This window comes from Lasiodiplodia theobromae (genome assembly GCF_012971845.1).
Source record: "Lasiodiplodia theobromae strain AM2As chromosome Unknown scaffold_2, whole genome shotgun sequence".
In the NCBI taxonomy this organism is placed as follows: Eukaryota; Fungi; Ascomycota; class Dothideomycetes; order Botryosphaeriales; family Botryosphaeriaceae; genus Lasiodiplodia; species Lasiodiplodia theobromae.
Window position 1 is genome coordinate 1,061,397 of NW_023336495.1, and position 15,600 is coordinate 1,076,996.

General features: G+C 55.6%; 2 protein-coding genes across 2 annotated transcripts; both read right to left on the reverse strand.

Moving 5' to 3' along the window:
* Positions 1-236: 236 nt before the first annotated feature.
* On the reverse strand, positions 237-3,107 carry LTHEOB_853 (Pre-mRNA splicing factor prp1; the record flags this gene model as incomplete). Its single annotated transcript, XM_035518017.1, has 1 exon — positions 237-3,107. The coding sequence occupies one exon, from the start codon at positions 3,105-3,107 to the stop codon at positions 237-239; it is 2,871 nt and encodes a 956-aa protein (XP_035369612.1).
* Positions 3,108-11,999: 8,892 nt separating this feature from the next.
* On the reverse strand, positions 12,000-14,271 carry LTHEOB_854 (uncharacterized protein; the record flags this gene model as incomplete). The annotated part of the gene is made up of 3 exons (XM_035518028.1): positions 12,000-12,310; positions 12,366-13,916; positions 13,968-14,271. 3 exons carry the CDS (start codon positions 14,269-14,271, stop codon positions 12,000-12,002), a joined length of 2,166 nt encoding a protein of 721 aa, XP_035369613.1.
* Positions 14,272-15,600: the final 1,329 nt, after the last annotated feature.

Below are 15,600 nucleotides of genomic sequence, written 5' to 3' on the forward strand. Positions count from 1 at the left end.
TGAGGTAAATCAACTCTCAATCCTTGTTCTACAGAGCAATACTCCCGTCATCGAAGTCTTTCGAGTATTTTGCCACGAGAGACGGTATCATTAACAGTAGCAATAAAAAAGACGGTATCGTTTACAGTAGCAATGGAAAAAAAATTTCCCTCCCCAAGACGCCCACCATGATGCCCGCCGTACGAGATCGCTTTTCAAAAAACGAATGATCAATCGACAAATTCCAAAAATCCACTCTACTCAAGCTTCGCCGCAACAAGCTTCAGAATCTCCTCAATACCCTTCCCCCAGTTCTTCGGATCCTTGGCGACGGCCTGCCACACCTCTCCGTGCTTCGGCTCGCTCAGCACGCACTTGCTGATGACCTCCTCCCTCTTTTCATCCGTGCCGTGCTGGCACACGAACTTGTAGTACCACGCCCAAGTGTCTCCAAGATCGCTGTCCAAAAGAATGGCCTTTTCGAACCAGCTCGCCGCCTTCTCCAGCCTGCGCTCGCCCCAAAAGATGCGCGCCACGGCGACGAACAGGATCGGGTCGTTGTCGACCTTCTTGATGGCCTCGAGCGAGCGCGGCTTGCGCTGCGTGCGGGGCTCCAGGTGCCAGATCTTCTCGGCCCACAGCAGGCCCGAGTTGGACACCTCTTGCAGCGCCTGAGCCATGATCTGCGCCGCCCTCGTGAGGTTGCCGGCGCGGCGCTCCAGCCGGACCGTCTCGGTCCAGAGTTCGGGATTCTTCTTGACGGCGAGGCGCGCACGGTCGAGGACGGAACGCGCCTTGACAGTAACACCAGCTTTCTCTTCGAGGCGCGAGAGGAGGAGGTAGAGAGGTACCGACTGCGGGCATTGGCGGGTGCCTGTTGTGTATGCCTCGCGAGCTTGGGGGATCTTGTTGAGTGATTCGTAGATTTGGCCCTTTTGCATGTAGAGCTTGGGTTCCTTCGGGAAGAGTTGGAGACCTTGCGTGACGAGGTCCAAGGCTGCTTCCAGGTTGCCGAGTTGCCGCTCGTACGCCACAGACCGGTACCAAACGCGATTAGTGCCAGCTTCGCGACGGGCGACCATGAGCAGCTCACGGGCCTTATCGTGGTTGCCATGATCGGCTTCCATCTTGACTGCAGCGAGCCAGATGTCTTCGTTGTTGGGGTTCTGATTGAATGCACGGCGAATGACATCTCTGGCTTGGTCCAGTTCTCCAGCCTGCTCTCTCTCTCTAGCAAACAACAGCCAAAGCTCTTGTGCGCTCGGACAAGCTTCGACGGCCTTCTCTAGCAGATTCCAGAGCGCCTCCTTCGTTCCATGGTTGCGCTCGAGAGCGACCGCAGCGGTCCAAAGGGTCTTGGAGGTGGGGAAAATGCGGAGGGCATAGGCGTAAATGGCCCTAGCTGTCTCGTACTTTCCTCTGCCAATGCTTCCACGGGCGTCCTCCATGAAGATTTCCTTCCGGTCGTCGTCCTCGTCCAAAGACCAGCTTAGCGTCTCCCTAATGATGGCTTGGCAAGAAATGACCATTCCTTCATCCTCGCATTTCTCGGCTTCCGAAATCCATTCTTCGCGCTTGAGCATTGCAGACTCTTTGGCCAGCGACTTGATACCACGTTCCATGACCTTGAACACCATGTCGGTCTTACCCAACTGCTCCTGCAACGCAGCAGCAGCACGCCAAATCTCATGGCTCGTGGGAACAGCCTTGCGGGCCCTGTTGAGGACGAGCTGCGCGTTCTCCGGTGTCTCCAGGCGAGCGAGGGCGAGCCAAAGCTCCACAGACAGTGGGATGATCTCCGTTGCCTTCGCCAGCATCAGGCGAGCGTCTGCCGGATCCTCTTCCAAGGCAATGGCAGACTTCCAGAGATCCACACTCTGCGGGACGGCGTCCAGCGCATGGCGAAGAACCCGTTTCTTTGCCCGCAAATCAGTCTCCAGATCTGCCGCGGCCTGCCACAAGCGAGCCGAGGTATTGTTGTGCTTGATGGCGCTGGCAGCGATGATTTTGGCGTTGTGATTGTCGTTCAGACGGATATTTTCCAACCAGCAATCGATCGATTTGGGGCAGTGCTCGCAACCTCGCGCAATAACGTTTCTCGCAGCAACCGTGCGTCCTGCCACTTCCTCGAGACGTGCGGCAGCAATCCAGCCTGGGCCGTGCTTCGGGTTCGTCTTGATGACAGACTCTAGGAGCTCCCGTACACGTTTGATATCTCCGACCTGAACTTCTCCGGCGCTCAATTCAGACTTTGACAGACTGGTCAGGTATCCCTTCGGGTCGATGCTTGTCGCGGTTCCTGCGGTGGTTTCGGTTCCGGAATTCTGAGTAGCCTGATCCAAGCGAACTTGAAGCACCTTCTCACGGGCGGCTCCAATATCGGCAAAGTTGGTCATGGTGCCATCTGCATTCTCTCCCCCCTCAGCCGCTATGCTGGTGTCAAGCTGGCCTGCGTCTCGTGCGGCAGCAATTACGCTGTCGGGCACGGCGTAGAACCTTTGCCTGAGATTCTGCTTTTGCCTTCTGTTCTTGCCCGTCAGATCTCCAACCTCGGGCAGGTTAGCCCATTCCTCCTCGGAAACGCTGCCGAGAGCGCGCTTGAGATCGGCGAATTGCTGCTGGATCTTGGGGTTGTTCCGCTCGTATTCTTCACGCTCAGCCTTTTCGCGAGCCTCCCTAGACGGATTCAAGGTGTCGGTAGCCTGTCCATGCAAAGATGATAAACGCGTGCCTCCTACGACGGCCAGGGGAGCTGTAAAAGGGAAGACTAACCTGCGTGCTTTTCTCCGCCGATCCATGCGCTCATCGACCTCCTGGTATATGCGGTCCGCCTCGTCATCGTCACGGTCGTAGGTGCCGTTGGCGAACAAGCCGACCTCGTTCTCGGGATCCTGGTAGCGATCGTCGTCGTCATCGTCGTCCTTGCCGGTGGCGCCGTACGCTGTGGGTGGCGCCTGGCCGAGAGCTGCAGCGCGCTTCGCAAGCGCTTCCTTGATCTGCTCCTCGGATGGGCCTTCGCGAGCAGGACCAAGATCGGAGCGGGTGGTGAAGCCGGTGGCACCACGACCGAGACCGGCGACGTAGTTCTCGGGCGCCGGCTGGTTCAAGAAGTCTCTGCGACCAGACATGGCGGGCAAGCGGTGGGGATGGCGAGTGTGGGGTGGAGGTTGGAGCTTTGGTCGCTGTCTCGAAATAATTCACCAGCCAGGCAACGCCGCGGGCGCTAAACCCGATTCGTGCATGGAGCTCCAAAAGCGCAGCACAGCTCTTTTCCCGGACGTCTGCACCACATTACCTCACAGCCAGGCTATTTAAAAACACTCGGTGTCCCTCAATCGATCTGTCTTCAACATCTTGCTTTGGTCCACAAGCCAAGACATTTGCGGAGCAACCAGGCTTCGAAGATTGATCGCATATGTCACTCCTACATACCGAAAACAAGCTGCTACCAGAGCGTTCTGCATGTAACAATGCATTGCCTTTGGTGGCAGGTTGTGGTTTGCGACAGCCCTCACAGGACCTATGTGCCTCCTGCTACTTGCGCCGCTCGGCACCTGCACCCGTGACCCACGCGTTCCGACGCGACGGCAGACGCGACTTCCAGAACATGACGGCTTTAATTGAGCAGCACCACAGCTTTGCCCCTCTGTACACCCGTCACCCTCCGCCGTCACATTGCATATCACGACACATTACTCCGCATTGTTCGAAATATATCTTGAACCGCAAGCGATGCCCGAATTGTTAGACGAGGGTAAGTATCCGTGCCACCTCGCATTTGTTTTGCTACTTCGCCTCCACGTCCTATCGCACACTACACAAGCCCCAAGTGATGCGGTTCGCTTTCTAAAATGCGCCTACAAACCGTCGTCAATGCTATCTCCTCTATGTCACAGTCAGTTATCAGCAGTACTAACGTCACTTTCGCGGAAGATGATTCTCTTGAAGAAGAATTTGCGGACGTAGCTATTATCAGTGAGGACGACAAAGACTGGCAACTTCCGCAGCCGAAGCGCGTGAAACTCGCGGAAGCAAACTCCAAACCCACAAGCTCTGAGCCCGAGAAACCAGGAGATCAGGATGTCGTTGGCATCACGCACGATAACGAAAACAAACCACCCAGCTGCCGAGATCCAAGAAGTCCAAAAGTACAAGTCAGGATCCCGCCCTCGAACTTCCCACGCTCAATCTACGATGGGTGGACGCCGCCGCTCACTCCCACTCCTGAGCATATCGCCTTGAAAGAGCTGCTGGTATGTTTGGAACCCCGATCGCAGTCGCCTTCTCACTGTTGCTTTATCTTCTTTCTTTCGCGATGCATGAAGCTTACACGTGAAAATTAGGAAGGAGATGACCATGCTATGCACGGGTATATCATGATTCCGATTCGAGACTTTCGCATTTATCGGCCCTCCGGGGCTCCTGGGAGCGCGATTAAAATCAGCCGCCAGCATGAACTTGAACCACTTCAAAATCTCCATACTTATGGAGGTCGAGACGTTCTCCTCGTGGATGGAATCATCGCCCTAAACGGTTTCGAAAGATACATCCAAGGCGTTGCCTTTGAAACACTTGCTATAGAAGGCTATGGCGATCCGACCGTTTCTACGGTAACTGGCAATATTTCAATCCAGTCCATTCATGCCGCCCCCAAGCATGTTTGGTACCTTTTGAGGGAGCCTGCATCAGACTATTGTCTTTACTATAGTCTATTTTTGTGGATCGCGGACTTCGCGAAACACTTCGTGGACTACTTGGCCGAAAATCAAAACGTATCTCTCGAAAACTTCAAGTCTGATTTCTACGAGTTCACACGCCAGCGGCACGGAGAAAGCCAACAATTCCAACGATGGGTCGATAAATATGGTGGACATGAAAAGAAGAATGATTTCCGCCAAGCGGTAGTCTCCTACGCCAGCTTTTTATGGAAGGAGAGCTGGTCGGTGATTCCAAATACTCACGAAGACCAGATCTGGGGCGACATCAACTACATTGCCGACGAAGAAAGAGCAGAAAAGCCGTTAAAGAGGACTACAGGATCCGGGAAAACTCTTGTGACTCCCTACGTTTTTGAGAATTTCAAACATATCTCTCAGCTCACGAAGTTCTTCGAAGTCAAAGAGCTCAATGGACGCCGGGTTCGAGCAGCTACTGAGGAGCGGAGCCGTTCGCTTGGGTTTACCGATGGTCAGCGCGCGCAGCTGCTGACAAGCTCTGCACCACTCCTCAAGACAGACAAGCTCAAAACTGGAGACTATGTGGCTGTTCGACCAGAAAGATCATCACTCTGGAAGGACGGTTCTGATCTGTGGTACGCTTACATCCAGAATACTCGGCGGGACTGCTACGGAGAGCGCCTGGATGTTATTTGGTTGTATGCTCCATCCGCCACAACGCTGGCCGGCGGCGTCTATCCCTTTAAGAACGAGCTTTTCCTATCCTCGAACTGCAACTGCAATGATTCTCCGCTCAGAAAAAAGGATGTCATTGGAAAAGTGAGCGTTTCTTGGTTGCAGAGCGATGCAACTACAGATAACTCTACTAATACTCCACCTCACTTCTTTATCCGACAAAAGTTTGATACAAAGGACCATTGCTTTACGACAATTAAAGGTTCAGATTTCGTCTGCCAATGCCGGAACCAGGACTCCCTTTGGCAAGAACTTCTGGCTAAGGTGGCTATTGGCGATACTATCCTTCTTCCCGTCAATCAAAACGGCGAGCCTTCATGGAGACCTCTTGACTCGTACGACTCTTCTGACAAGATTTCGGACCGGTTAGATCCCGTCGTAGTGGAAAAATACATTGCGGAATCCCAAACCATCTTAGTACGTCGGCTGATTCGACGTGCCATGCATTCCAAAAGCAAAAGGCCTCCTAACGAGCTAATTTGGACGGAAGAATTTTTCCAAATCGTTCCAGAGCTTGTCGGCCCCAAATGCCATGTCCGCTTTTACCAAGGACGAGATCAAATCCCCAGCCCATACAATCGTAATGGCGTTGGAAACTTTTGGTTCATTACTGCGTATATGACGGAAACAGGCGAAGTGGAAAATCTCCAGCAGCCTTTTCCCACAGGGTTGAACCCAGGACTCGACCCGGCAATCCCACCGCCTCGTCCGAGAATGATCGGGTTGGATATGTTTGCCGGAGGTGGGAATTTCGGACGTGGGATCGAGGACGGGATGGCTGTGGACTTTCTCTATGCCATTGATTGGGCAAAAAACGCCGTTCTCACCTACAAGTCCAACTGCAACAACGAACATCCGTGCTGGGTGTATTGGGGCTCAGTCAACGACTACCTCAGACACGTCATGGATGGAAATTTCACCGATCACTTTGCAAGAGTTGGCAATATCGATTTCGTCGCGGCCGGAAGTCCATGTCAAGGATTTTCCAGATTACAGCGTAATACGGCGAGTGACGCGTCGCTACGCAACATCTCCATGGTAGCTTCTGTGGCCGCCTACATCGATGTTTACCGACCGAAATATGCCATCCTTGAAAACGTGGTGGCCATGGCTCATCAAGGCAAGGAGAAGCTAGGAATATTCCCGCAACTATTGTGCACTTTGGTTGGTCTAGGCTATCAAGTCTCCCAGCATCTCTTGGACGCATGGTCGTCTGGAGACTGCCAGAAGAGATCAAGACTCTTCGTGACTATTGCAGCACCGGGTCTGGCGCCTATTCCTCCAGCAACTTTAACGCATTCGCACCCACGCGGGACCCCAAGCTTGTCACTGGGTACGAATCAAGCGAATGACCAGAAGTTCGGAGAACGACGATTTCTCCCAACACCTTTTCAGCACATATCGGTGAGGGAAAGTATGGGGGATCTCCCCAACATCCAAGACTCTCACGTACAAACGTGTATCACGCATCCAGATCACCGCACAGTAAGTACTGAAGCGGGATGGACAAGAGAAATGATTCGCCACATCCCAATTTTTCCGCCTGTACAAAGCGCAATGAGCGCGATCCAGGCAGGTGTAATGCCACAGGCCCTGGCCAAGAGATTTTTAAAAGGCGGTGATATGCGAAAGAACCCCAGAAGCAGGTCCTGGTCACGAGTTCCTCAAGACGGTCTGACGTCCACAATCACGACTGCGCCAGCGGCCGCCTGCGCTATCAATGGTCGAGTACTACATTGGCAGCAGCACCGAGTGCTAAGTATTCGAGAAGCTCGGCGAGCCCAAGGATTCCTCGAAAGCGATGTCATTATAGGTTCGCCAGCAGAGCAGTGGAAGATCATCGGCAACAGCGTATCTCGATCAACCGCCCTAGCCCTCGGTGCAGCGCTGCATGAGGCTTGGCTAGCGAATCCCCCAGAGTACCAACCTTCTGCTACTCTATCAGATGCTGGGGACGATAATGCTGCTCCGGTCAGCGTTGAGGATGCTGAACGATTGCGACGCCGAGATCGAGTTGCTGTGGTAATCGATCTGACGCAAGAGGATTGAGTGGCTTGGGAAGGCTTTGAATGTCGCAGCTGTGGTTGGGGCACAGTGAAAGGGAGATTTCAAGAGGGCCGGTTTGCGTAGATGGCAGTCTACAGAAGCAGGGGTTAGAAACTCGGACTAGGGTCAGAGTATGCGCATAGAGTATGTGCAATGATTTATCTCATTCTTCCAGATATCCATTCAGAGTAGCGATCGGAAATCATTCGCGCAAGGCTTAAACAACCCGATATCCGCAAACGTTGAGATGTGATGACCACGGTCACAGTTATTATAACGGAAACTTCCAAGATAGGTTCGCCCGGTTAATGTGGCCATAGATATACCGCTGTTCTCGTTCAGATGGATGCTTCAACTCCCCATATTCACTGTTCCGATCCCGAGCAAACCGATGTTTGCAGGCACCACAGCAGCAACAATGCCCGACTTTCAAAGCGAACTTTCATCTTCCTCTCCATATTAGCCACCTGCCTCCGTCGTCGAACCAACGGCCGCACCCAATACAGCCATGATCTACCCGCTCGCTCGCGTACGTACGGGAAAAGCCAGCAGCCCTACCTACCTTGCCTACATCTCCGGCCCCTTGCCCTCTCTTCTTCCACCCCACCTTTTCGAAGCACGGGATCGTCGGTACGCAAGCTTCTGCATGACAACCTCATTTCGCCTTTTCCAACCCCCATTATCCCCACCCCCGGTTTGCCGACCAGCTAGCTCATCAGCTTTTCTTTCGTACGAGAAGGTAGGCAGGTACCCGACGAAGCGGTTGTCTCCGGAAGATCGCGCGTTTCAGACTAGACGATAGGCAGGTACCGCGCGGGGGATCCTTTCTCTCTGCAGAGCTGTGGCTGTGCTGCATGACAAGCAGCGTTTTTTTTTTTTTTCCTTAGTGATCTTTCTACTACTAGTTTTCATGCCCGACAGCTAAGTTAGTTTTAGACGTATGTGGCTTGCGGGTTGCGTCAGCAGCTGCCTTTGCGCGCCGCGAGCCTGTGCGTGCGCCAGGCCGCGTCGATCGGCGCGGGAACCGTGGCGGGGCAGCATGGTGAAGCAATTGCTGCGTGTAAGGTCCGAGAGAGACAGAGAGACGAGATTCGGCCGGAGGGGAATCTGCCGGTTTGTGTGCGTTGTGCCGCGGGGAAGAGGCTTGATGAAGCAAGGGAGAGGAGGGGTTTGGTGGGGAGTGTGTGAGGATCCAAGGGTCTTGCATCAAGTTCCATGCTAAAGCGGAAAAAGAAAGGTAAGTTGCACGAGTCGTGGGCCTTCTACCGCGGAAGCTACCGCCGGGAGGGAATGCTTTGTGATGTCAATCAAGCAGAAAAGCGCAGATCGCTTGTTTCGAAAAACGCGGGTCCCGACGAATCGTTCCTTGGGACCGCTTATGTGCAGGATACACGTAGACACGATGATCGCGCCGCAGTAGCTACTACTTACGCGTACTGCAGTGGTGGTGAGGTTGGCTGTACGTACTCCCAGGCCACCTACTCCCGACGCCACTATACACGCGGTCTGCGGCCTGTGGTTGGCCTATCTTTCCCCACGAGAAAAGAGTGGGGGATTTGGCGGTGCTTGTTCCGAAGAGGGCAGCCATGTGGAAGCTAAAAATAGCATTGGCCAAGTTGGAGGCCCGATTGCTGGAGATATCTCCGTTTCGATAAGACCGCGCATGCAACTATTGACGTAGCAACCGAGTACGATGTCACTTTCTGTTCTTTGAAGGCTTCTCCTGAGTGCTTGGCGGCTAAGGAATGCCTGATGATCGGGTAGAGAGTAAGGCACGGAGTCTAACGCGCCGCAATATCCATGTCTCTCTACCCTTTTTGCCTCGGTCCAGGTAAATGGTTGACATGCTTCTGCAGGTTTGACAAGTGCACGACAGTGACGGTAGCTGGGATCCGAGACAGGCCACAACATCATGGTTGTCTCTCTTGCCCTCGGTAACGCTGAGGAATTCACATTCTGAATCATCATCACACTAGTACAAGGTATCACAGCAGAAAGGACGCCTGTACTCTCCATACATGACCAATAATTATATCCTCCCATGTAGTTCAGAGACAGGCCTCGATCGCAAAATAATCATCAGCAACGGCAAGCGAGTCCTCTGCACCGAAGCGAGGTGCAAACAACCAGGTGAGCTAGTCCTCCAGATCTCTGGCTCCTTCCCGGCAAGTTTGGCGATCTTGGGCGGCCATGCCTAACGAGCAGTTCTTCGGTTCCGACACACCAGCCACAATCCTTCCATCGCCTGTAAGCCCCTGCGCCGGCACACGGGTACCTGACCCAGCCAGCCTCTTTGCTGCGCCTCTCGAAGCAACCCAATCTCCGCCACCGCGCCGTCGAACACATGAGCCGCCGCCCGAACGCCGAACGCCAGCGCGCGCGCGCTCCTCTCGTTTGCCGCCGTCGGCGAACGGCACACCACCACTACCACCCCCCTTCCTAAGGGCTCCGCACCTTCCTAGATCCCGGCTAGAAAGACACTCGCCGGCCGAACAGTACCGCTTTCGGGGAATGACCGGTCACGAGGAGGGGGGCGTGGTCGATATCCAGTTATTTGCTATTACTTTTGTGCTTGCTGTGCTTGGATTAATGCTTAGCCCTCTTGTGCGCACTGTCAGGGAAAAGAAAACGACGGCACGATTTAGCAGGTGGCAAAATTGGGCATGAAAGCCTTCACGGAGTCTTGTCGTTGTTGTTGTCGTCGTTGGATCGTCACTCTTTCAAAACTCCGAAGACTCCGCGCTGGCCGTCCTCTCTCTCCTTCTCTCTATCTCCTTCTCCGATTACCGATTGCCGGTTGCGCAAAACTCCGCCGGAAGGTAATGATGCATGTGCAAATGGTCTGCTGTTCCCCCCCGTATCATCGGCACGTCGCAATACACCCACGAACTGCTGCAATAATGTGTGTGCCGTGCTCCCCTGCATAAAAGCAGAGTGTATAGTGGGCACAGGATGGTCCCCGCCCAAATCGGTGCGACCTCACAGACGCGGCGGCGGCCACGCCGACAATCCCGCGCCTAACGGCAAGACCGGCGGCGTGATATGTGGTGGTGGTACGCGCAGGCGCCAGCCGCGGAAAATGCATGCCTAAGGCCACGACAGAACGCTCTGGGGAGGGGGGTTATGAGCCGTTTTGGCCGGAAGCGGCCAATTTCATCTGAGGGAACGCAAGAAGGCTCGAGTGCAGGTTGCAAGGGGGCGAAGGAAGCGAAAAGGTCCAGACCGGCCGTCTTGCACGACGTTGCGAGGTGTGCGCGTCAGCAGCAGCAGCAGCAATGTTGTTGCCTTCCTTCCTCGAAATGCGTTCGTCCGTCCGTCCCCCAGCCAGCCCTGCAGGGCCCCACGCACGGAAGACGGAACGAACGAAAAAGAAAATGGGAACACACAGATCTTTCTAGCATCGACGATAGATAATTGGAGGAGCGACGGAGAAGGGGGGGAAGTGTTGCTAGCGCCCGGCAAGACAAGCCTCTTCCCTGCGCTGCTCATCTCCTGCCCAGCAACGAATCACGAACCGGCGTCAGGCGTTCACCACACTACCGTACCAAGATGAGAAAAAAAATAAAAAAGAGCGACGGCGTGCTTCTCCACGGGAGACAGAGCTGGAGAACGGTCCTAGCATGGCTACCCCTTGGGAGAGCGTGATGACGAGCGCGGTGCGATTTACTTGATGATGCTTGATGCGTGATTGGGGGTGGACCGTGGCCTGGGGCGCCTCATCTCAAAAGCCCGTCGGTGCGCCCCCCATGCGCGCGCACACCCCACCCGAACTCCCCGCCGCATATGGTCTAGCAGCGTAATAAATGAGCGGGTGGGAAATTACGCACCCCAAGTGTGGCGTCAGGGAAAGTAGAAGAAGAGGGAAACCAGGCCGACCGGTGGTATCCGCGTCCGAGAGTAATACATGGCACAGGAATAGAAGGGCGAGGGTGAATAGTCGCGCAATATGAGTCGGTTTCACATAGAAGAATAATCCGCTTTCGAGAAGGGAACCCCCCGTCGACGGAAGGGATCGTGACTGTGAGGCCCGATTAAGCTTTGCATGTCGACCGACGCCCCTTGCCGTCGAGATCGGCGGCTGCTTTTGATTGAACCATTTCAGGATTCGGCGGAATCTAATAGTTTTGCCCGTCTTCTATCAAGTCAATTACAACAAGCACTGTCTGGACCAGCCATGTCCAGCTTAACACACTCAAGTTCGGGGTCTCTTTGACTGAAACGAATTGAAAAAAAACAGGAGATCGAGGAAGGAGTGTAGGTGGTCGGTCGGTAGAGAGATTTGAAGGTGATTCGATTTTTTTTCTGCCCGGCTGCAGAGCTGTCGAGGCAGGAAACGTGGGTGCAGGAAGGACGGGGGAGTACTGGATATCACACATGGCACCCGCGGGTGGCTTTCGTCGACAACAAAAGAGCAAATCGAGAACAGACGACTTTCAAATGCGCCCTCCGCCAAGCGTTCTCAAAAAAACAAAAGAAACCTGAGTGCTCAAACAAGTGAAAAGGAAAATTTGCCTCTGTACAAATCCGCCGTTAAGTGTTGCACGCGTAAATAGGAAATCAGATTTAGTACGCTGCCCCTCTGTAACCACCGTTGCCGGTCTCGATGTCCGGCAACCGTGGTGCCCTGCCGTCGCGCGACATGGACCTGTCCCTTTCGTTCTGGCCCATGCCTGCCGCCGAATCGAGCAGGTTCTCGTGCGAGGTGTTGCGCCCATGGTACTTCTTCGAAACGCCCTCTTGCATCGGCACCGGGTCGTAGCCCTTGGCCCCCGACATGATCGAGTGGCGCTGGCTCTTGTACTCGCCCGGGTCCATGAGCAGCGAGTTGCGAGCGTCCAGAGGAGTCAGGTTGTCGAGATCGCGGTTGAGTTTTTCTAATGTCAAAAGTTAGCGCCTTGCTTTTTGCAAATGCCCTGCAAATCAACTTACCCTGCTCCTTTCTCTTCTTGCGGTGCGGGTTCTCCTTGCAGCACACGACGATCGAGTTGACGGCAATCAGAATCGCCAAAACACCCGTCAAAACCGACTGCATGACGATGAGAACCACGCCTGTGACCGTCTTGGTCGTCTGCGAGATACCGAGCTCCTCGACGAAAACCAGAACGCAGACGACCGAAAGCACGCGAACGACCTGGATGGTGCAGTTGATGACGTTGCTCGACTTGAGCGTGTACGGCCGGGACCAGAGGAGAAGGCAAAGCATCAGCGCCTCGATGACGAGCTGAGCGCCCGTCTGAGCGAGGCCGTGGCCGTCCAATCCGGCAATGACGCAGCCCTTGGCGAACGAGTAGACGATGACGGGCACGAAAAGCCACCAGTAGCCCTTCTTGTAGTTCTCGTAAAACAAGCTGTACTTCCTCCAGGTTTCCTTATCCTCAAAGAGACCGGAAACATCACCCTCGGCCTTCTTGAACTTCTGAGCCATGGACCAAATGCGATAAGCAAAAAACCCAAGGACGGCCGTGAAGAGACCAAGCGTTACACCGGCCAAAATCTTGGCCGCCCACGAGTCGCCGTTGCTGAACTGGTAGATGCAGTAGAGAACCCAGATACCGTAGAGCAGAAGGATCAAGTTGGTGATGGTCTTGGCCAGAATCCACCAGTAACGCTTCCTGAAGTTGGTGAGCTTCGCGGGGAAAGAACCGAAAAGAGCCCAGGTTTCCAGGATGACCTTAAGGAGCAGAATGCCGACGGCGATGGCACCAATGACGATGGCGAAGACGAGCAGAATGGTCATGAACGTGTTGGCCTGGGGAATGGAGAGCTCCTCAACGTAGCCCTTGATGCCATTGACATACTCCATGACCTTCGAGTCGGAGGACGAGTCATCGTCGTCGTCGCCGTCGGAAGTCGAGCTCTCAGTGCCGTTGACGTTAGTCGTAAGCGAGTCACGGATGTAAAGGGCGGCGGTATCCAGGCTGCGCTTGGTCACGTTGCTGGATGACACGTGAACAATGGTAGCATTCCTCAGGTAGGCGTAGCTGGCGTGAGTCAGGTTTCCACCCGTCGACTGTCTGAAGTTGTCGATGGTGTTTTGCATGTCGCCCCAGGGAATCAGGCCGGTGCTGAAGCCAAAGTTCTTGGAGAAGCTGGTGTAAACCGAAGGGTACTTGACGCTCATCATTCCGTTCATGGCCATGCCTTGGAACCAGCCCATGACCTCGCCGAAGCTAGGGCTGGGGCTGATGGCACCCGCACCTGCTGCGGAACCAGCACTTGCCATTGCGGAAACACCAGTCATCAGGAGCGCGGCGCCCGCGATACCGGCCGCCACGTACGAGACACCGGCCACGGTCATACTCTTGCCGTTGGTGACCTGCGACTGGATACAGGCGAGGTCATCACCGCCATCGATCGGGGTAAGCTCCAACTTGGCGGTTCCATCGAGATCGGGAATGGTGAACGCAATGGACGGAATTTGGGACGCATACGAATCAGGTACTGTCTGCTCGCCGGATGCTGCAAAGTTGCCCTTCGGGACTGGATGGTCTTAGCATACGGGAGAAGGGGAAAAGCGGGCGCGCGACTTACTTGGGCACAACGCGGTGCTGTTGCTGCCGTCGTCTTGCTCTTCGCAGGGGTTGAAGGTCTTGCTGTAGACTTCCTTTCCGTAAGCCGACACTACCAGCGATGCCATGACCTTCTGCTCCTCGGTACTCTCGCCAGCAACATTGAACACGACCTTCTTCGTGTTCCGGTTGTAAGTGACGTCCATCTTCGTAATCTGAATCGAGGCGTCGTTCAAACAAGTGGTGAAGCCATTTGTGGTGATGACGTCGGCGGCCAGGGCGGCCGCCGGCAGTGCAGCAGCCAGCAGGAACTTTGGAAGCACCATGGCTGCGGCGACGGGGTGTTTGTGGTGGGCGACGGTGAGAGCGCCGCGGAGAGGAGTGTTTGGACTCCCAGAACGCGCTCACAGGATGCGCCTGTGGCCGCGCGGACAGCCCAGAGGGAGAGAATTAAGTCGAACAGAACAGAGGACGAATTAAAGCGGGTGACAGAGCAGGATCAACCTTGGCCGTGTCGGGAAGTCGAAAACGCGGTAAAGGGGCAGCGCAGAGAGCGCGAGAGCGAGGGACGTGGAGAAGTAGGTGGTGGTTAGAGGCGGTCAAACGAGGCGACCGCTGGAGACCAAAAAACGACGCGAAGGGTCGGCGCTTGCTGGAAGGAACGGAGAGCGGAGAGAGTGGACGGGGAGGGCAGAGAAGAGGCGCGCTGAAGGGGTGGGAGTTTCAGTTTCAAGGCGCCGCTCGGCAAGAGCTGGCGCGCACGCCTGCACCACGCGGCGTCCTTACCGGAACGGGGACCACGCCTGGGACTTAATACGCAGGGGGGCGGCCGCCGACTTTGCTGCAGAGGGGAAGGATGTGCGTTCGCGTTGTCCAGGCCCGGTGAATCCTGAGGTGCAGGGAGAGCGTCGAGATCCGACCGCCGTTATATTTCGAGCAGATTTGCTGGGCCGGCGCTGCGATCGCTCTCAAGCATCGTGCCAAGCGCGCAGACGGCGAGCTGCGGCCGTTGCCGGTCGCGACCAGGCGCGATGCCTGCTGACCGCGCCTGAGACTGCGATACGGGCGCGGCGGGCGGTGCCAGCAGCGAGGGCAGCGTCGCGCGGCGCCGGCGACGGCGATGACAGGATCAGGATCTCTGGCGGCCTGCGATTGGGCCGGCCAAGCGCCATCAGCAGCGCGGTCGTTGGCTGTTGTGCGCGCTCGCAACGTGCCAGTGGGCCCCGGCGCCTGGTTCCAGACTCAGGCGGCTCGCCGTCACGCTATCGGCAGCTGTGGCTGTGGTGCGCCAGCCCTAAAAAAAGACAGCTGCTGCCCCTGACGCGGCCCAATGGAATGCCCCGGCCGCACCTGCACCGCCCAATGGCCCTGCCGCCCACCACACGCCCGTCTCCGTGATACCCGCCACCGGCCGCGAACGCTTCCGCCGGAGAATGCGACATCTGATGCTCGGCGCCGCCGTCCTCCACCACCCGCCCGCCCGTGCTACCCGTCGCGGCGGGGCCAGCCAGCGTCGTATTCTTCATTTCTACAAGACGTCTGCGATCTGCATCTCTCCCTGCAGCCGCCGCGCCGCTTACCTCGACATCCGCCGTCTTGCCCTCAGCCTTGTGAGACACTGGGGGTGCATCGGCGGGCCTGCATCTTCATTTGTA